We start from the raw sequence: 22169 nt of genomic DNA on the forward strand, positions 1-22169 counted from the left end.
TTGATTCAAATATTCTCATATTTTTTTAGCTGATTTTGCTTAAATTTGAAAATTTATGTGATTTTTTTTATGTGAAGCGAAATAGTTCGGCCTGATCACAGCTAAAAGGTAACGTAAGGTCATTGAAAGATGTTGATATTTGTTTATACACACCATCTATCGCTTTTTTAGTAAAATAAGATGATATTTTTTCTGTACTTGCACTGTGACATGCTTTGACCAATGATGACCGGAAATGTTGAATTGATTCTAAAACTTCCCACGTACGGAATACGTGATACGAATCAGTACTGCGTTTGAAAAAAAAACGGATCACGTCCATTACAAAAGCGCTGAATTAACCATTACAATAAACACCTCGATCGAAGGTTTCTGACGCAATTTTTATGTATGAAGCATGAAATAACCAAACATACTTTTTTTCAATTTAATTTTTTTTTTAACAACAAAATAGCTGGTGCCAATGTCAAAGTAGACAGCGAAATCGCCGGTCGCCGCCACTTATTGAGAACCCTGATTGAGATTATTTCATCACAGACCAAAAATATTATTAACATCAGTCCTTAAATTAATAAAACCTTGGTAGGATGTTTGCAGAAGATAAATTAAGTAATGCCAAAAAGTCCAAACTCTACAATAAGAGTGCTGAGCATTCTGGATTTACCAGTGTAAAACAACGGTACATTTTTTGTTTACCAAGTATTTTTCTGATAAAATCATGAAAATTTATGGTTAAAAAAAAAACACAGACAAAAGACTTACCAATAACATATCAGCTACTATAGACCAATTAAGACATAAACAAACTTCTCCTATGAAAATTAATATCTGTAAAGAAATGATACATATATGAATAGAATCATAGAGTTCACGTACCTAATGAGCAAATGTTGCCAACATACATTTTTACAGGAATTAACATATGACCTATCAATCTTTTCTTTACAATGATTAAAAAAAAAAAGCTACCATGTTAATGAACTTGAGCAGGCCTTTCATAGAGAGGCGGTACCAGGTACTTTTACCTGTCTAAACTACTGAAAGGTACCTTCAGAATTTAAAATTTCACATTATGTTTAAAAGAGAAAAAGATTGAAAGTACCTCCTACAAAACCAAAGGTACCTGCATTGCAAAAAATAAATGAAACCCTGCATATTTTATGAAAATTAATTACATGCAAGATCTTAACTCAAACACTGCAGTCAAGTTTTAAGGAAATCTGACCAAAAATGACAGTTGGATCCAGGTAACTGCATAAATCAATGATTTTTATGAAAGTAATTCTCCAGCAGACATGATTTCAAGTAGCCAATAAATCTGACACTGTAAAATCTGGATTTGAAAAAGTGAATACCACTTCCATATTAAAATAAAATCTTACAAAAAATAAGGGGATACCCATGTCTATCAATTTTACCAAAGTCACCTCACCGCAAATATGTAAAAAAATTTATGTCATGCAAATTTTAAAACCATGATGTGACCTACTTTCAAACAAGGGGGTATAATGAAGATGCTGTTAAAGTAACAATAAAGTGATGATGGACAGACTGGCTGACTGAGGGACCAGTTAAAATCATTCTAACTGTAAAACATTTTTAAAGCTTACCCATGTAGCTGTTGTATTGATACTGGAAAGCACTAAGGCGAAGAATAGGAAAGGTGTACATGTTAATAGACCAAAGGCACAAATTAATGGATCGGCTCTTGGATTTATCCTCTTGTATCTCCGTGATGACTCGGCTCCCAGAAATACACCAGTAAATCCAGCTGCTATGGTGATACCACCAAACGTTAAACTGACTCTAAAGTTAAATAGATATAATGTCTATACTATAACACACAGGTCGAAGGTGACAGTTTAACTGACTCTGAAGTTAAATAGACATAATGTCTATACTATAACACACAGGTTGAAGGTGATAGTTTGACTCTGAAGTTAAATAGACATAATGTCTATACTATAACATACAGGTTGAAGGTGATAGTTAAGCTGTCTTTGAAGTTAAATAAACATAATGTCTATACTATAACACACAGGTTGAAGGTGATAGTTAAGATGACTTTGAAGTTAAATGAACATAATGTCTATACTATAACACACAGGTTGAAGGTGATAGTTTGACTCTGAAGTTAAATAGACATAATGTCTATACTATAACACACAGGTTGAAGGTGATAGTTTGACTCTGAAGTTAAATAGACATAATGTCTATACTATAACACACAGGTTGAAGGTGATAGTTTGACTCTGAAGTTAAATAGACATAATGTCTATACTACAACACACATGTTGAAGGTGATAGTTAAGCTGACTCTGAAGTTAAATAGACATAATGTCTATACCATAACACAGAGGTTGAAGGTGAATGACAGAGACTTCTAATAAACACTCCCTATTTTGGAAGATAATTTTAATGTGTTGTGTATCAAATATGTTATAAATTCTGAGCAACATCGAATGTTTTAAGGGAAATTCTTATTTTATTTTTTCTACATTAAAAATGTCTTTTCCACATAACGACTTGCTATCAGGTGTACCATCAAACCATTACAACAATTAAATTTCAGATTTAATAGAAAAACAAACATAATTGTAAAAATACAGTTATTATCATCTGTTTTGTGTATAATTAAATGATCAGATATCATTTCAAAATTTACTACAATTTTTTTTATCATTATCAAAATACTCGATAATATTGAAGATTTGAATTCCAAATGTGATTATTCAAATTCATCTCTTTTTACTACACAAGTCATTTTTTAATCGATCAAATACATGGACACAAAGTTGTCAACAAGTAATTGCAAAAGTAATGCTAAATGTTGTAAAAACACACTTCAGTCATTGTTTGAAAAAAAAATGCAGTCAGTTTTCCTACTATAACTAGTTCACTTCTGGACATCTGAGTTAATTAACATCGAAGATCTATCAAGGGAACTGATTGATATCCTTGACTTATCCAAGATTTCCATTCATCCGAGTTCGATTAATCAGAGGTTTAATTGTATTCAAGTAAGGGAATTTTTGCCAGGACTGTCAAATTAGTTAGATTTTTCCCAAATTTTCTACTCATTTGAGTTCAACACATCAACATTCGACTGTACATTACAATGAAACATGATTGATTGATTATTGGGGTTTAACGCATGAGCAGCAATATTTCAGCTATTTTCAGGCGAATGAAACAAAAAAATTCAGTGGGATAAAATTTTCTGTACCACTCATATCATGCCTGATTTTTACATGGACAGCCTCTTAAAGCGGAAACAAACCATGTCTATAATCAGTTATACCTTAGTAGTCTACTTACACACTAGCTTTCATTGTTTTGCCCTGTATACTAATAGCGCGTTCCATAAATAATGGTGCCCACAAAGCTAACGCACCAGTCACAAAAGCTACACAGGTAAAACCTAATGTTGACAATATAAAACTTTTACTGAAATAAAAAAAAATAAGCTGTTTTAGACATACTGTAAAAACAGATATTTCGTTGAGAATTACAATAATGTTAAATTTGTAGATAAGAATTATCAACAAAAATTGAACAGAACGAAAATTAACCACCATTTTAACAACATTTTCTAAATGCTGAACCTAACCCTATGAAATGATTTTTTATCAAATCTACAAATTTTAACCTCAGGAAATTTAATATTTCCATAGTACGGTTCTTGTGAGGCTACCCAGCAACAATAATTTTACATGCATTTATCTTTTTTTCTTTAATACCACAGTTTTCATGTAAAATAATAAATAAAGGAATAAATAAATTTGTATTTCACAACCTTTCATTGAGGGCTGTTCCATTAACAGATATGAGGTACCCTGGGAAGGTGCTTTTTCATCAGGGAAGTCACCCATAGAAGTTCTATTGATATTTTGTATTAAACTTTATATTTTGTCAAAATACCTGAACACCACCCATAGAGAAAGAATGAAAGTGCCTATCCCCCTTCCCTCATTTGTTTTACTGTATCAGCCCTAAATAAATACTTTCATTAAAGTAACATTAGACAAGTCTGGGGAAACAAAAAAATTGTATCTCTATGAAACTGTTCGTCACCTACTTCTTAATAAGATATCTGAGATCATTTATGTAAGAAGTATTGTGAAGATTATGACCTCCTTCTGATTCCCCTCTGTTTGGTTCCTTCAGTATAAATAGAATCAATATCACACATATCACACCAAGCACAGGGGTAAACTGAAAGTAGAATATAAATAGAATCAATATCACACATATCATACCAACCACAGGGGTAAACTGACAGTAGAATATAAATAGAGTCAATATCACATATATATCACACCAAGCACAACTATCACACATATCACACCAAGCACAGGGGTAAGATGAAAGTAGAATATAAATAGAATCACTATAACACAAGTCACATCAAGCACTTGAGTAAACTGAAAGTAGAAAACAGTAGAATCATTATCACACACTATGGTTAACTGGAAGCAGATTATAAATAGAATCACTATCACACTAAGCACTATAGTAAACTGAAAGTAATATATCAAAACATTCATAATATATCATATCACACTGAAAGTAGAATAAAAATAACATCCATATCATACCTATAACTACAATTTACTGAAAGCAGACTTTCCATACCATACAATTTTAGTATCACAACCAGTTATTATATACACAAGTGGATTAGATGTCTTCTGATTTGTTATTTTCTGGAAACAAGATTTTTTCTGTCTTGCATTTTGATTATGGTATAAAAAAGTGTCGTCTGTTGCAACTTCATGTGCTTTGGTTTTGAAAATATCATGACAGGATATAAACATCAGTTGTACCTCTTGTTCCCCAGCAAAAGGTGGTAAAACAGCAATGAGGTTATTCGAGAGTCAACAAAATAATTATTTAAGACAACTTTGATGTTATTAAAAGTTCAATAGTATGCTACAGGTAAAGTGCTTAAGAAAAGTTCATCATACTGAAATTTTTTTCCCTGTCAAATGTGACTACAATTATCCTCAAAGCACCAACCTAGAAGCATGGTTGCAAGTAACAACTTCATAAATGTCAGACAGGTGATTCATGCATGTCAAAAAACCCCACAAAATTCAGTTTTATTTATTTCTTATTCAGAAACATTTATAGATGACAAAACCAGTCTTACTTTGTTATTTTGTTGTCCTCATGAAATAAAAATTACAGATTTTTATATAGAAATTGGCACTTTGCAAGAATTATCATTTCTATATTGGCTTCATTTGGTTGATTTTACTGCATGATTAATGTACTATTTTCTCAAAAATACAGATCTATACACAGAAAGGATTATCGATACATAAAACTATAGCATATGCAGATAAAAACAGCATTGTTTGCCCGATGGGTTTCTCTATACCATTAAGCATCTATATAATAGGCAGTGCCTGAATTTTAAATGGACTTGTAGTTAAACATAAACATATTTAAATGTAATTTTGCAGTAGTGTGAACATTGATACCAGTTTTTGTGGATTTCATTAGAAGGTCAAACCTAAAAAAAACTAATGAAAAGACATTCAAATGGATTTTATGAATTCACGACTTAAAATGAGTTTGCAAAACCTAAAATTCTGCTATACGTGTATAACAAGAATAGGTTTGGTGTATATGTCAAAGAGACAACAACCCCATCAGGATGAAAATGTTGGCCCAAGGCCACCCATTGGTCTTCAATCAACGACGATGAAACACTCATACCACAGGGCAGGCTGCAGCTTGCCCAAAAACATCATTATACACTGGTACAGCAAAAGAGTCACCCATAAATACTCATATCACATAAAAATAAACTGAAGTTGAAAATGAAACAAGACATGCAGAGGCTAGAAATTCCTGACATGGAACAGGTGCCAAAAAAATAAGGTGGGTAAGTACTTTGGTGTGATCACAACCCTTCCACTTTAAAATCTGGCCACTGTGGAAAAAATATTACACAATTAAACACACCCAAAAATCAGTTAAAAAGGTCTGAATCCTGTGTTACAACGGAAATAAAGGAACTGAATATAAATTACACAATGTACAAACTAAGAAATACCAGCAGTTAAGTAGCACTCCAGCTAAATATGCAAAATGTGATTCATGGGTTAAAAGCTTACATATTTTTATTTTTGATATTTTGTTTGAATTGCCATAGTAAACAGTAATAAATATTCAGTTTTCCATATAACCCATGTTCTTTGGAGATAAAAAATATATAGACTGCATTGTAGATTTCAAAATTAAGGGAGATAACTCTGTAAATGACACTAAAATACAATAGAATCTATTGCATTTTCAATGTTGATTATCTCCTAAGAGCAGGCAGATTTGAATGAATAATTATACATTTCATCATATAGACCTATAAAGCAACTTTATAACAAAAATAAAAATATGCAGCCTTTTTCAAGGTGTATCACATTTTGCAGAATTTGCATGATTCTTACAAAGACTGCTACTTAACTGATATGGCAGCTCCAGATTAGCATGAATTTAAGTGCATTCTTAAAGCATATTCTTGGTATACTTACCCTTAAGGCCCACTGCCAATGTCCAAATGCTTCTGCTAAGTTAGCACCAACAATGTATCCCATACCACTAAAACAATATCAAAATGTTGATTCAATTAAGAGTTGGCAATACTAAAAATTTTGTCTATTGAAAAATAACATCAATTTTCCATGTGCGTATTTTGTTTATTGCACTTCGCGCAATAAACAATATGTTCATGGAAAATTTATGTTATTTTCAACAGACAAAATTTTTGGTATTGCCAATCGTAAAACAAATTTTTATCTTCAAACATGAGAAAAGTAGCTCTGAATTTAACTGAATAGGGGCATGTCAATATTTTTTTTATCCATTGAGATATAACAAAATTATTTTAACCAATCAGATTACAGTATTTATCTCAAATTAATTTATTCACATATAAACAGTACTACACTTTACATAACTAGAAAAACTTACTAACAAAGCCCATCCCCAGTAACAATACAATTAAAATATAAACAAAAAGTGAAACAGGAAGTCAGATGTTACTTCAGTCTGATATTGAATCCCAAAATGTGACACACTAACCTGGTAAATAAAAACTTCAGCCAAAATATAAAATTGCTGTTAAACAATATAAGAAGTAGTATAGAAAAAGTTGTGGATGTATGAATTCATGAACGGATGGAGAAATAGGTTCACCACAGGCACCACAGGGTGCAGCCCCACCCTTGAATTTTGAATTCCACCCTTAAATTTTAGAAAATTGATAACAAAACCATATTTACAATTCAGTACATGTAAATATTGAGAAAAGTAGTAAATTACCTTTTTTTTTTCTTTTGAAGCAAAATATAATCTAAGACCATAAAATCAGATTTTTACATACCTCTATATAATGTATGAATAACTTTGATTAGATATTTCATAGACTATGAACATACAACTTAGTTTGATTTGCCCCAACCTTGATTTTTTTCCTATAGTGATCCCTGTACACCATGATAACTATATACATATAAATCCAACAAAGAAGGGGTGTGGGATGGGGTGCGTAAGGCAAAAAACTAAACCTTTTGAAGATATTTACATATAAAATGCATTTCTATACTTATCATTTCTCTCTGCAGAGTAATTTGATGGTGAGGTTGATCACACCTTAGTTAACAAAAGCAAATGACCAAGTAGGACTCCACTAAAAACTGGGAGCATGGACCAGGTGCACCGGTAGGGAAAGCACCCTCTGCTTTTCTAGAAACACCCGCCGAGTTGCTAATTAAAAGTCCCGGGGGAAGACAAGAGACGAAAGGACAACTATGACATGCTGAACAAATCAGTTTTGATTGTGGAGATGGATACACCGTAACAATCCACGAGTTCATGATGACGACCATAAAACTTCTGTAGTGAAGACTTCAATCTTGTAAAAATTATTATGTTTACAGTATCTCTGGACTTATACATTTCTTCTTACCTCCCAACAGGTATGGCAAAATAGAATATCATGAGCATTCTAGTTCTGAGTTCACCAACAAACAGATCAGCTATGAGTGTAGGAGCTATCGTAGAGTAACTGGCCTCTCCAACACCAACAGTAGCCCTCAGTACAAAGAACCATAACTTGTGCTGTAGGAATTAAAAACATTTTTGTTCATTTTTGTTTTCAAGATATATATGGTTGTAATTTACCAAAATTTTTAACACTTAGTGGTGATCGCATTGACTACAGACAATTTTTTTTTTTATTTAAATTTTTTAATGATAACTTGTGCTATATGAATAAAATTCAAAACATTTTTGTTCATTTTTGTTTTCATGATGTATAATATGGTTGTAATTTCCCAAAATTTTCTACACTTTGTGGTGATCGTATTGACTGCAGCCATTTTTTTTATTTATTAATGATAACTTGTGCTGTATGAATAAAATTAAATAATTTTTTTTTCATTTTTGTTTTCAATATGTATAATATGGTTGTAATTTCCCAAAATTTTCAACACTGTGTGGTGATCGCATTGACTGCAGATATTTTTTTTATTTTTATTTTTTAATGAGAACTTGTGCTGTATGAATAAAATTAGAAACATTTATTTTTCATTTTTGTTTTCAAGATGTATAATCTGGTTGTAATTTCCCAAAATTTTCAACACTTAGTGGCAGCAGACTGACACTTGACTGCAGATATTTATTTTAATTTAAATTTTTCAATTATAACTTGTGCTGTGTGAATAAAATTGTTAACATTTATGTCAATTATTATTATCAAAGTACTTATTTTGTTGTAATTTCTCAACATTTTTCACCCTCAAAAAAGTATGACAGCATTGACAACAGATAATTTTTTCTTTCATTAAATTTTATTAATGATATAAAACTAACAAAATTACAATTTGGCTAGCTCTTCTTGTAAATTGCACATAATTCTTATGACAATGTTAATCTTGTAAAGGATCAAGACACAAAATCATTTACATGCCATTCAGAACTACTTTCTTGTATGTGCAGGCCACTGGTTCCCTAAATGGAGGTATTACACCAATTATACCTAGTTTATATCCCTTAGATTTGGAGTGTATTAGTAGTCACTGAACTATACTACATGAAAAGGTCATAAATAAAGGAATCTGCATTTACCTGGAGATATTTTAATATTGTATGGTGTCAGCTACATGTATATGTATTAACAGGACTCATTATACCATGAATTTTGTCTACCCCGGATAAGACTTTTTATAAACAACTTGGCGGGTGTTTCTTGAAAAGCAGAGGACGCTAACCCTACAGGTGAACCTAGTCCATGCTCCCAGCTTTTAGTGGAGTCTGAGTTGCTCATTTGCTTTTGCCACTCTGTATGCATGATTTTAGTTATTTTGTGTTCTATATCACGTGTGCCTGTTTTCCATGTCTGGTCTTTGTCCCTGGATTGCATCCTTTTGATTACTGTTATAACCATGGTTTCCTTGATTACTCTTTTAAGTGTTTAGTGTCATACAATAACATCAAATCTTTGAATTTCCCTATTCAAAATTCCTTACAACCATGGCTTTTATTCCTTATTCAGGACCTAACCTAGAGCGAGAAATGAGCAAAAACTTCTCCATTTGTCGTTGACAGGGAGATTTTGTAATAGATTACATAGACAATGTCAATTTTGTTATTTTTCAAACAGAATTTACGTCAACTCTACTTTGTCATCAATGTCTAGATTAATCTCTGCCTTATTTTTGGCGTGGGTTCAAATTTGTTGTGGTCCGAGGACCAGTACCCATAATTCATAATTCTGACCTTGGACCCCATAAATTTTATTTTACATGGGTCTTGGATCTTAAACCCTTTTAACTGAAACATTAATGTGGAATTTTGCCTATCCTCAAGTGGACCTTTCTTTTGAAACTTACAGAAGTCCAGGGCCCTCCACATGAAGCCCTGATGTCGATTTCACAAAAAGTCGTAAGTGTAAAATTGATCGGAAGTAATGACGTCACAACATAAAATAGCATTGTGACGTCATAGTTTACGATCAATTTCATACTTATGACTTTTTGTGAAATTGATGCCAGTTTTGGTTGGAACCCAAAACACTTATAGGAATTTATTTTCAATGCTCGTTTTCACTATTTGAAAAGCAATAATTGTGAGTTTCCCTCATCTTAGAAAAAAAAAGTACATAAATAATGGAAAAATTACAGTAACATAGCCAGAAGGTCATGTAACACTAGCTGGACAATCTGGCATCATGAGCTACATAGATATATAGCACATTACAAAAAAACAAGTACAATGTACATGTATAGTATTTTGGGATAAGAGGGAACCATGTGCCACTTATCACATTTCAGCTGAAAATGTCCCATTCAATAAAAATTTGTATGTCAAAGAATGTTTAAGAAAGGCCCATTGACATTATGAAGATCATTAAAAAATGCTATTCTAAAATTTTACACCCAATTACTGCATGTATAAAATTTCATTGAGAAAGTCAAAGTGTGTTGTAGGCCAGAAATAATGAAGTATGTTGTTAGTGTTTTACCTCTCTATCTACAAACGATCCAGCCAAAGTGACACAGGACCAAAAAAATATTCCTCCTGCCATGATGTACTTCCTGTTGTACCTGTCACCTAGGTAACCAAATATGGGAGAGAAAATCATGTATGTACCAATAAAGACTGTCTGTAGTAACCCATCACTGGCATTTCCCAAACCATAGTATTTTTGAATATCTTCTAATACACCTGCAAGAAAGACAATTGCTTTATCTTTTTTTCAATCATTTTTTAGATTTATGATAGACACAGTCAAAGAAATTAAGTCTTAAGGAAGATCTCTCTTACAAATATATGTATATGTAAACTTAATCTTTGTAGAGAGTGTTTGGCTACAGAATGTACTACAAGTAACTGGAACAACTGAGCTGTCCAAACTACATGCATATTAATGAAATGTAATGAGGACAAAATTCAAATATAGTATGTTTCCCCTTACCGTACTTACCCATAAAAATTAGTCCCATCCAAATAATTTTATTCAATCCTCTGATTGAAGCTAGGAGGTAGGGTCGGGTAAGGGGAATCAAAACATTATTTCAAGTGTGGCCTGAGACATACATTTGTAACTTTAACACCTTGACATGTAGCGCAAATCTAATTTTAACCTTTAATCCTTACAGAGGAAATAAATCAAGGATTACAAAATCTAACCTTTAACCTTTAATGCTTACAGAGGAAGTAAATCAAGGATTACAAATTGTAAGTGGAAGATGTGTGAAGTAAACACCATGATTAACACAGGATGACAGAATAGGCAGATTGATGAAGAGTAAAATTGTCAATTCAAGTTCTGAAAAGATTGTCAAATTATTTATTCCTGGAACACAAGAGTTTTAAAACAGCCAGGGGTAAACTATAAACTAAACACACTGTATAAACATGGACTTTCTGTAAAAGTCTTTAATTTTAACCTGAAAATAAGTTTGAAAGTTATATGAGAAATATAAAACGGACAAGGTGTCAGCAATGTCCTATATGCCTAGAGAGTCTGAAGCATGAATGGCTCAAAGTCATCCTGTTGAAAAACATAATTCGGAAATAATTGTTTGATCCTTTAATGCAGGTGCATCACCTCAAGCCATGAGGCAGTCCATCATCAAGTTGCTTCTGTCTCACAAAATAATGCATACCATTCTTAAAACTGCAATACAGTTGGGTTTACATGAATTATTTTTCATTAACAACAGGTAAATGTGTTATGACAACAGTTTTTGAAAATCTATATACATGTACTTCAACAGATGAAAGCGTTTTAAATGTGTGACTCTCATTTCTTGTATGAACATGAGACTCAACCCAAATAAATTGTCTCCTTCATAAGCCATTCTTAATTCTCGTTAAGAGTAAGACTTAACATACCAGCAATAGTAAATCTGTCCATATAATTCAGCAAATTGATGAGAAGCAGTATCCCAACACAAACATAAGCCCTAGATTTACTGATACCAGATGTAGTTCCCGACACAACCGTTGTCTCTGGAGTATTTTTCATGTCTGGAGTCCCGTCATCGTCGTCGGTTGGCGAGTTCACGATCGGGGCAGTGTCTGAAACATCAACAGGCATAGCATCTAGCTGAAATGTATCGTCAAGTGGTGTGATTACTAGACTCATTTATCTTATAGTGTTTACAAACAAAAGATGACTCATTGGTTCATGACCGACTGGGAAAAAGTTTAAAAACTATGATTCTCGTGAGTGACCAGGAAACGGCTTTTTGTTAGTAAAATCTAGAATTGGTGACGGTTAAATCCGGACATACAATGTACCCTCAGAAAAGATTGAATGTTGGGGTTTAACGTCAGAAGGGGTGAGCCATTCCAAAGTTTCAACAGCAGGTCCAGGGCGGAGAAGCCCCCCGAAGCTCCGCGGAGATAGCGTTTTAGAGCATCATTTATGCCTCTCCTGGATGTATTTTATCCAAAAAAAAACTGGCAAAATTAAGTGCAGGCAAAAGCTTTTTTGCCTAACGGCAGCTACGCGCCTGGTTTGCCTTACAAAAATATAAATAACGCAATATTGCATTATCAATTAATTATTGCTATGAAATTGACATCTTTAATTACATAAAAAAGTTGATAAACTACACTGGGGATAAAAACATTCATGATTAACAAACAAAACAAATATGAAACACGACTATAAATAAAAAATACTTATTCACTTACTTACTGAAATAGGACAGACCAGTATACATAAAAAAGTATTTGAAAAATAACTCATTGAATAATATACACAGTGATTCTAGAATCGAACGCAATCCTCCCGTTTCATGAACGTATTTTAAATAAAAATATGACGATTCAAATTAAAAAAAAAAACTTGAACATTAAATATAAATAGAAAACTTTTAGTAACTTTAAGGACTTCTAGAGTCGTGTACTACACCCCCCCCCAAAAAAAAATCTCTTTGCATGGTTATTAACAAAGTTGGGATACCAAAAATTTACTTGGTGTGACCTGGATTTTAACTCCTGTCCTGAATCTTGACCATAGACCCATAATTAAATTTAATTACATGTCTCTGTCCTAACAAAATATTTAAGGTTTCTCCTGATTTGCAAGTTGAACTTGGTTTCAATCAAATAAAAAAAACAAACAAACAAAAAACAAAAAAAAAGGGTCGAAATTTTGCGCGAAATTGAATTAAAATTATGTCAAAAAGTGGGGGTTTGGGTTGATATCAGAACCCTCAAAACCAGCCACTATGCAACTTCCGATATATGAAGTGTTCGATGTTTGTGTTTGTGGATGTACGAAACTGCACTCTGTGAAACATTTTAAAAAATTATTCCCGTAGATGCCAATTAGCGTTGCGGCTGCGCATTTTGGCATGTTCCTGTTTGCCTTGACCCACATTCATATCCACTAGAGCGCGAGGTATAAATATATTAGTATACATCTGTTTTAATGAAATTTTAAAAGAATAAAACCACCATAACATTAACTTGATGTATCAATAAGCATTTGTATATATTGAATTTTTATGATTATTGAATAAAAAAAGTTCAAGATATGTAAAAAGAGAAATTTGTTGATGTCAGGTACACTGAATATATATGCAGCTCTGGAAATTTTTAACTTAGTAAAATCCCCTATCAAAATGATGGATTTTCCCCCTACATTTTGTGACTCAATGAAAGTTAGAGATATCTCTGATTTTACACTATAGTCAGCTAATAAGCTGAACCATGCAATCAAAAACAGAGTTTAATTCGCGAAAATGAGTTATATTGAACAATAATGGGTTGCATAATATTGAAAGATAAAAAAGACCCACCAGGCGCATCAATATAAAGAGAATGGGTATGGTAAATATGTCAAAGAGACAACAACCCAACCGGGATAAAAAAAAAACTCAAAACCATCCATGGGTCTTCAATGAACGCTAAGGAAAACCTCAAACCAAAGGGTAGGCTGTAGCTGACCCCGAAACACAGTATCTGCCACATATAAAAGAATGGACACATTGTTAGTGGTACTGTCAGTTGAATCAAGAGATTTTGTTTGCCAGTGTTCAGTTGCGGATCCTGGAGATTCGGGGTTCGGAGCCCTCCTTTGTTGGCAAAAATGAATAAATAATAGCCGAGAATCCCCAGTTCCCTTCAGTCTCTATGGAACCACATATTCAAAGAGTAATCAAGGGGTCCAAGATTATAGTAGAAACAAAAGGCATGCAATCCACGCAGCATTAAAGAATAGACAGGGGAAACAGTTATACATGAAATAACCAAAATAACACACACAAACCAAATGAGCAACCCGGACTCCACTAAAAACTTGGAGCATGGACCAGGTGTACCAAAAGGGTAAACGTCGTCTGCTTTTCTAGAAACACCCGCCGAGAAAAACACAGAATCTGGTGTTTGCCCGTTGCAAGAAATTTAATATATCTGACAGTCCGTAATATGATGCAAAAGTGTGCCATATAGATCTGTGTTATCGACAAAGAAATACAATGTTTTGCAGTAATTTGGCAACACTTGGCAACTTGGCAATTTTTGAACTTTTATATGAAAGTTCCGGATGCCATGAAGGTTCTTCAATGAATATATTACAAATAACAAATTATAATGCATGTCTCAGCCAACAAACAAAACTCAATCATTGACCTATATATATTTCTCCTATGTATTTATGATGTTTAACACACAAAAATACACTTCTAAAATTTGCAAAATTTATAACGATTGATAGTTAGAATTCAGTCAGCTTCCTTGATAAGCTTTGCGCTCCTGCAAGCCTATTCTTTTGACCTCCGAACCCGCACGGGGCGCAAAATTAACGAGATGAATTTTGTGTGTGCAATAGTTACAGGTTTATTTCGTGTGTTGACTCTGTGTGCGTATTGTCTATATACTGAACTCGTAAACATAGGGAACTATCATTTTGTCAGTAAACTACAAAATTAGATGTACATTGTATTAATAAAGATAAACATGGTGGTGACAAAGCTGATTTCTCCCATCAAATTTGAACAATTTAATGTCATATAATTTTTACTACACAAATATATTTATTTTTCCTCTGTATTTTTATTGGTCTGTTAATACAGGAAGGTTCTTCGTGATGCCGGACATGCATTTTTTCTAAACAGGTAGAAATAGCAAGCGTTCAATTAAATAACAAAAAATATTACTTAGACAAATGATCGAAACCGAAACAACAACAACAGCAACAACAAATTCAAAGAGCAAACAAACAAACAAAACAAGAACACCCCCCCAAAAAAAACCAAACCAAAACAAAAAAAAAAAAAAACAAACAAAAACAAAAAAAAACAAAACAATTAACTTCGATATTTGGTGGGATTTTGTCTATTGACCTGAGTTGAGAGAGAGAGAGAGTAATCAAGGGAAACAAGGTTATAGCGGTAATTAAAAGAATGTAATCCAGGGATAAAGACCAGACAAGGAAAACAGACATACACAACAAAGAACATAAAGTAACAAAAATCATACATACAAAGTAACAAAAGCAAATAAGCAACTCGGACTGCACTATAAACTGGGAGCATTGACCAGGTGCACCGGTAGGGTAAGTGTCCTCTGCTTTTCTAGAAACACCCGCCGAGTTGCTCATAATAAGTCAAGTCCTGGGTAGACAAATGAGGAAAGGGAAACTATGACCCGTTGAATAAATCAGCTTTCATGATGCAGATGAATACACCCTAACGATCCACGAGTTCATGATGACGACCATAAAACTTCTGTAGTGATGATTTCAATCTTGTAGCATTATAACCTTGTTCCAGAAGCCTATTTGTTATTCTAGCCCGATACAAAAAGTCTGCGTAGTTTCGGCAAGCTCTGGCATAACGTATGAGTTGTGATACGAATATTCCATACGCAGGTGCTGAGAAATAATATTTGGCCTGAATTAAAAATTGGAACCAATATACAGGGAAAAAAATGTTCAGAATATCAATTGCTTGAAATGTTCTAGTTTAACGGACAACATGGACCTCTCGTTTAAATGACACAACAGGTGCCCGATTTTGACGTTTGACCTATTGACTTCTAAAATGAACCAAATACGGCAAATATTTCAGTGCGCATGCGTTAATAATATCAACATAATAAAACATGGCGGGTAGAGAACCGGAAGGCTAGATCTTGAATGAAATTTCTTGTTTATTTTTCTAATGATGGCAACACAAAAACCAGGGGAATGGGTACAGGCTCTGATCAGTCGATTCGACGCTCAGGTAAGGTTGTCATGTCCATTCGCTAATGTGTTGTCCTCATTTTAATCGTAGTAATTGGGCAGCTGTAGCTCGAACTCGAACTGGAAATTTATGAATGAATGTCACCGACACAATGCCCTGGAGCGTGTGACCGAATTTTGTGTTTGTTTACTCATTCGTTGCAGATTAAACGGGATAATGTCATTGACAAATTTAAACAATATGACCGGTATATTCTGCAAGGGTATTTAATAAAGATAATAAATAGTGCCTAATACTTTGGTTTTGTTATAAAGAAAAAAATAAGTAGGATAGGCTCTTAGCGTAGGCGTTTTTCATAATTTATTATCTGTCAGCAAACTTATCACCATAATAAATTCGTTTTTGTAATTCTTATGTTTCAATGATAGATATTTTTCATTTTATACATTGTTAATGTTTGAATTGATAAAAACTACACATTGAAAATAGTCTTTGAAGTCAAGATATCTCTGCATTGTACATGCTACTTTCATCCAGCTTCTAGCTTTTTTGAGTCATGAAATAACAATATCTCACTGAATTTCATTGTGCCATGTCAATTTTTCAAATCTCTAGGGTAGCAATAGTACTTGTAATTGTATAGTGGCCATAGGGTTGCATGTCAATAATTGTTAATTCAGTTCATAAATTATCTGTGCAGCAAGTAACGAAGGTGATGTCATGCTAATTTCCACAACAAATGAAAGATGTATTCAACTTTATTGAATGCCTAACTTATGTTAAAGAATGAATCATTTTGTATTTTCAAAGATTTCAGGTGACGAAATGAGACTAGATTATTTTCGTCATTCTGAAAAGTCTTTCTTCATTTACGAAATATCATAAAGCTCAGGAGTCAGTGAAAAAAAAAATGGATTAAACCTGAAAGCTGGTCAGTTTGTATCGCAATCATTTATAAAGATATACATGTACATGTATGTATAATTCTGGTCATGTACAATGTGTTTAACAAACATGTATATACATGTATTGCTTTAGAGAAATGCCGTAAGACATTCATCTTATCAGATTGTCACTGATACACTGTATCATAACACACAATTGATATCAATCCTAGACATTCACATATACCATGAAGAAAGCTGGTAGTTTTTCATAGAACTAAGAAACACTGTCAATGCTTTCAGCAGTTAGTAATAAATTCTTACCCATGGGTATGTTTATTTTGCTGATGAAGATCCATTTATATTTAAAGCTGCATCTATCTGCTGAAACTGTTTTTAGCTTAAGAACTTGTAATATGAAAGTTCATACCAGTAAATGTAAATATACATGTACATTGTATGCAACTTATACTTTACATAACATGTATGTCTTCTAAATGCATTTTTAACATTAGGGCAGTCTTCGGAATTGACACCAGCCCCGACAGCCATGGCTGGTAAAAAAGCTGGCAGGCTTGCAAAATTTTGTTAAAATGCCAATGATTGCTATATAAGTTCATTAAAATTTTTGAGCTTGGGCTTGTTGTCAGAAATTTATATGGCTAAGACTTTAAGGGTAATACACTTTGACACCATTTATGAAGTTATTGATTTGTTAATTGTAACAATGTGTTCTTCTGATTTGACAACAAAATTATGATTACTCTATAAGTGCTTAAATGTACGTAGAATAAAATGTCGTCTACTAAATTGCTACTTTATCATTCATCTTTTAAACATAAGATATTCTATTTTTTTAGTTGCCGATAAAGACAGGCCTTCATACTACTCAGTCAATACAGAATGTAGAACAGAACAAAGAATGCTTGATAAATGTCAGCAGATACAAGTTCAGAGAGGTCATCAATGGTTTGACCAAAACACTGCAGTCTGTGTCCAGTATGGTAAGCACTAATAGTTTTTACTACATTACAGATCACATGGATCTTGCCATACATGATATAATTTGCCATGTTGGTTGCATTCACCCGTAGAAGGTTGTCAGATACATGTAGATCAATTCTAATATATGAGTGATATAATTCTGTAAGTGGTTATCCACTAAGTCACCAATGTTCAAACAAAAAGGGTGCCTACACACTAATTGAAATTATAATTTTTGGAAATTGTCATTTTCAATGATGTATACAGAGTTGAAATGCACAATTATTGAACAAGCTTTGGGCAAGTTGAGTTTTTTTTTACCTTGCCTGCATGGCAACCTTTTCGAATCCCTGTTTACCATAGCATGATAGTTCAAATGTGGATTTAAGGAGGTAGACCATGGGTGATGGACATAACTCATGAAATCAGTGATATGTTTGTATCATATTCAATTTCACCAAAGCCTCTCAAGCTTTCATTTGAAGCAGAATAAAATGAATCCAAGTTAATTTGATGCTTACATAAGATTGATGTTATATGCTGAATACAAACATTCCAATGATTTTTAAGAGTTGTGTCCCTTACCATAGGTCTACCTCCTTAAGGATTTAAAGAAAATACAAACAAAGACAAGGGTAATAAGCTTCTAAAGTTTTTCTTTTCTGCCTGATCTGTTGAACAAATGAAGTATGAACACACAGATCTGCATGTACATGTATATACATGTACAGGTACATGTATCTTGTCTGTTTTCATTATTTTTAAAGTAATAAATTTTCTTTCACTAATTTTGCTACATTTAAAAAAGTGTGTACTGTTTTATTTTATATTTTTTTTATGAATTAAGGAAATAAGCTAGAAGAACTGTTCGGTGCTTTGATTAAAAGGCAGAAGCTGGCTAAATTAACCAAATCTTTTTTCAAGTTGTTTGTGTGGCCATTGCTAAAGATGGTGATTTGAATTTTTTTGCTGTTTATTTAATGATTTTTTTTCTCCAAAATTAGAAAGGTTCAGGAAAGGAAAATACTGCAGTATTAAGTGCTGAATGACCTAACACACTTGTAAATGCATTTTCCAAGTTGTCCCAACTAAAAACATTACTTTAAAAAAACAAAACTCATACAGATATCAGCAGGTCTGTTCTGCTGCAAATTACAAGACCATTTCTACAATGGACATGTATGTAGAGATTAGTATGTCAAAACAACTCTTTCAAAACATTGCCTTTTTTGTGATTAAATTATTGATGAAAGTTGACTAAATGTATGTATAAGTAACCTACATGTATTTATATTTGCATTTAGACAAAAATGTGTTATTTACATGTATAATTGGTGAACAGTACAAACAATTAAGATACTGGCATATGTACAAAGTATCCCTATATATCAAAAATAGATAAAATTGCACCCTACTTTTAATATAAATTATGTAAATAAGAGAAACATTTAACTTACTCATATAAATATTTCCATTTGGGACAGCCATTAATTCCACTGTAGAACTTGTTTTTCCATTCATTTTTCCGTTGTTGTCCATTTTTTTTCTGAAAATTTGAAAATTTGTTCTCAGCTACACGTGGTAAATATTATCACCCGATTTTAGCTTATCAAAAGAGGTACTTTTGGGGGAGTGTCCCCGTAATGTAAACTTTATCAGTTATTGATAAATTGACATTTAATCTTGTTCTACTGTTTTCACCTGTTTTGACCCAATTTTATTGGCTATAGTGAAATGTGGGTTAAATTTTACTAGTGAACTGATTGATAAGGTTGCCGTGTCTTGGTACCATGTTTGCATTCTATTGAAGTATAAACAAGTAAGGTTATCTCAGCTTGAAAACATAAGCCATTGGTGTAGATTAATAGCACCTAATTTATAGGTATATGGGCATGAATAACATAATTTCAACTGCTGAATTATTCCTAGAAATCTATCAGTTACTTCTATTTAAAATTTTGAGATGTCTCTGGATTAACTTATGAACATGTTCATGTAAACAGTAAAAGTTGTTATTTTTTTTCTCAAAACTTTCCTTTTATGGGAAAATATTTGTCATTTTCTGGAAATTTGGATATTTTGAAATACATATATGTACATGTATTACAAGTACTTAGACGTACTTATCTTATAACATTTTTGGCTTTTAGTATATGTAGAAATACGTTGCAAAATTTTGGGAAAAAATAACTTGTGTTTTGGAAACAGGAAACTTTGAAGTATGCATTTCAAGCTAAAGATTTACTTAATCCGATAACATATTTTCGTTTTTTAGTACCAATACTTTACTATAAAGTTGGGATAATTTTACACCTTTTATGAAATAATGTAAGCCATTATTCGAACAAATTAGGAAATTTCACTTTGGAAAATGCTTTATTTCGCCAGTAATAATAAAGAAATAACGCCACTGACTTGTACTAGGAAATCTGCTTTCAAATCCATTTTTCTGGAAAATCACTTGAAAAAGACATGCTTGGAAGTAACCCTTCTTGGAATATGGTATTAGGAACAAAAATCTTCAGGTAGAAGTTCATGTAATTCAGTTATTGGACAGAAGAACGTGAACTGTATTCGATATTCTTCCATTTTTTTTGTATATTAGTTTTTCTTTCAAAAAAAAAAACTTATTATCTTATTTATTTAATTAACAACCATTAATTCATTTCATTTTACAAATACGTAATAAGTTTGAAATAGTTCAACTTAACAGGCATGAAGGAGAAAAAGGATTGCAATATTATTTTTAAATAACTTATCACAAAAATATGTAATTATGGTGAAAAATACAAAACTTTGACTAGGATTTGTGGATAGCACTTGAGGAATATTTTTAATACATGTACATGTATTTATCAGACTTACAGGATAGTCCTGAAGTTCCATCATGGCAGTTTTCATTGCTGTACCTTTATATTTCATGAAAAAGTAATGATTTTAGAACTTTTTGTTACACAATTTTTTTTACCCCTGCCACTATGGGGAAGGGAACATAAAAATACCAGTGTCCGTGTGTCCATCTGGTCACACTTTAGAATGCAACTCATTGGAAACCCCTTGATGGATTTCGTTCAAATTTTGTAGGATTGTTAGTCACCATTTGGAGTTGATCATAGTTTGCCACCATTTTGTTTTGACAAATTTTGTAGGAGTTATTGGACTTTTGTGCTTCAACTTTTTTTGACGTATGGCTATGAGTAGCTTATTTTTTTATTTTTCAGCTGGCTTTAGATTTTTATCATTGTACCTTGACAGCTCACCATTATTTTGATATTTGTCTTTGCTTGTTTCAGAGGATCATTGGACCGGAGGCAGAGAGGAACTATTTTGAATCCCAGTTGATTATATTGGATACACTGGAGCAAGTTTTAAATTCAGTAAGTAATTTAAGGACAGAGATCAAGATGTATACATTGTAAAAGAAATTTGAGAAAACAAGAAATTATCGCATGTCATAGTCTTTCAAAATCATTGTTTACATTTTCTCTTATCATGAAAACATGACACCATACTCTTAAATAGCAACTGGAAACTTGTTATAACATTTGATAGGTATCAAATAGAGGTCAGTCTGTCTGTCTGTCTGTCCACGAAAAATCATTTCTGGCCTCGAAATTGTTTATCTTTCAAAATAGGCCTTTAACACCTACATGTATTTCACATGTAAATAGACATGTAGTGGGAGGATTTGTGACTTATGACCATGAAGTCAAACTAATTTTGATTTTTTTTTCATTTTAATGTTACAAATTGTATTTGGGTAGTGACTTTTTGTCTTTGATAATAGGATTTTTAAATTTGGCATGTGGTTAACCATCATTCTTTCTTTACAAATTTTGCACCTCAATTTACATGTATTTACAGTAGGGCCCATAGAAATATGATCCCATCCCATGATATTTAGTCACTTACAAATGAAGTAAAGTAATTTAAAAAAGATAAGAGTCTTGGTAAAACTGATATCGCCTGATGACAAGTATTGTTTACAAGGTCATGAACACAAACCGTATATTTACATAATAAACTCCTACTTAGTATAAGATGCATTTTTCAGGATTCTCTCGTAATGTATCCAGATTTTTCTTTA

The 22169-nt window shown here is 32.5% G+C and overlaps 2 protein-coding genes across 15 annotated transcripts in view; one reads left to right on the forward strand and one right to left on the reverse strand.

The window, feature by feature from the left end:
- LOC148607258 (protein spinster homolog 1-like) overlaps positions 1-19696 on the reverse strand; it is a 33663-nt gene extending 13967 nt beyond the window's left edge. For 8 of the 10 annotated variants that reach the window (XR_015915278.1, XR_015915277.1, XM_088545774.1 and 5 more), the window contains exons 1-9: positions 19540-19696; positions 11908-12093; positions 10532-10734; positions 7976-8127; positions 6540-6606; positions 4079-4215; positions 3319-3447; positions 1611-1806; positions 763-828 (exon numbers count right to left, since the gene is read on the reverse strand). Coding sequence is in view for 8 of the 10 variants with exons in the window: in XM_088545774.1 (XP_088401900.1) it covers positions 763-828; positions 1611-1806; positions 3319-3447; positions 4079-4215; positions 6540-6606; positions 7976-8127; positions 10532-10734; positions 11908-12093; positions 19540-19621 (1218 nt within the window). In the remaining 2 variants the exon portion in view is untranslated. Of the gene's footprint in view, positions 1-762; positions 829-1610; positions 1807-3318; positions 3448-4078; positions 4216-6539; positions 6607-7975; positions 8128-10531; positions 10735-11907; positions 12278-19539 lie in introns of those variants that run through there. The other 2 variants (XM_088545779.1, XM_088545776.1) reach the window with 2 other exon arrangements.
- The window catches only part of LOC148607259 (neurofibromin-like), a 58408-nt gene continuing 52359 nt past the window's right edge, over positions 16121-22169 (forward strand). For all 5 annotated transcript variants that reach the window (XM_088545767.1, XM_088545765.1, XM_088545766.1 and 2 more), the window contains exons 1-3: positions 16121-16253; positions 17959-18102; positions 21376-21459. In XM_088545767.1, the coding sequence (XP_088401893.1) occupies positions 16191-16253; positions 17959-18102; positions 21376-21459 (291 nt within the window). In that variant the 5' untranslated portion in view covers positions 16121-16190. The remainder of the gene's footprint in view (positions 16254-17958; positions 18103-21375; positions 21460-22169) is intronic.

Source organism: Perna viridis, chromosome 9 (genome assembly GCF_037379345.1).
Source record: "Perna viridis isolate PV_CMFRI_1.1 ecotype Kerala chromosome 9, ASM3737934v1, whole genome shotgun sequence".
In the NCBI taxonomy this organism is placed as follows: Eukaryota; Metazoa; Mollusca; class Bivalvia; order Mytilida; family Mytilidae; genus Perna; species Perna viridis.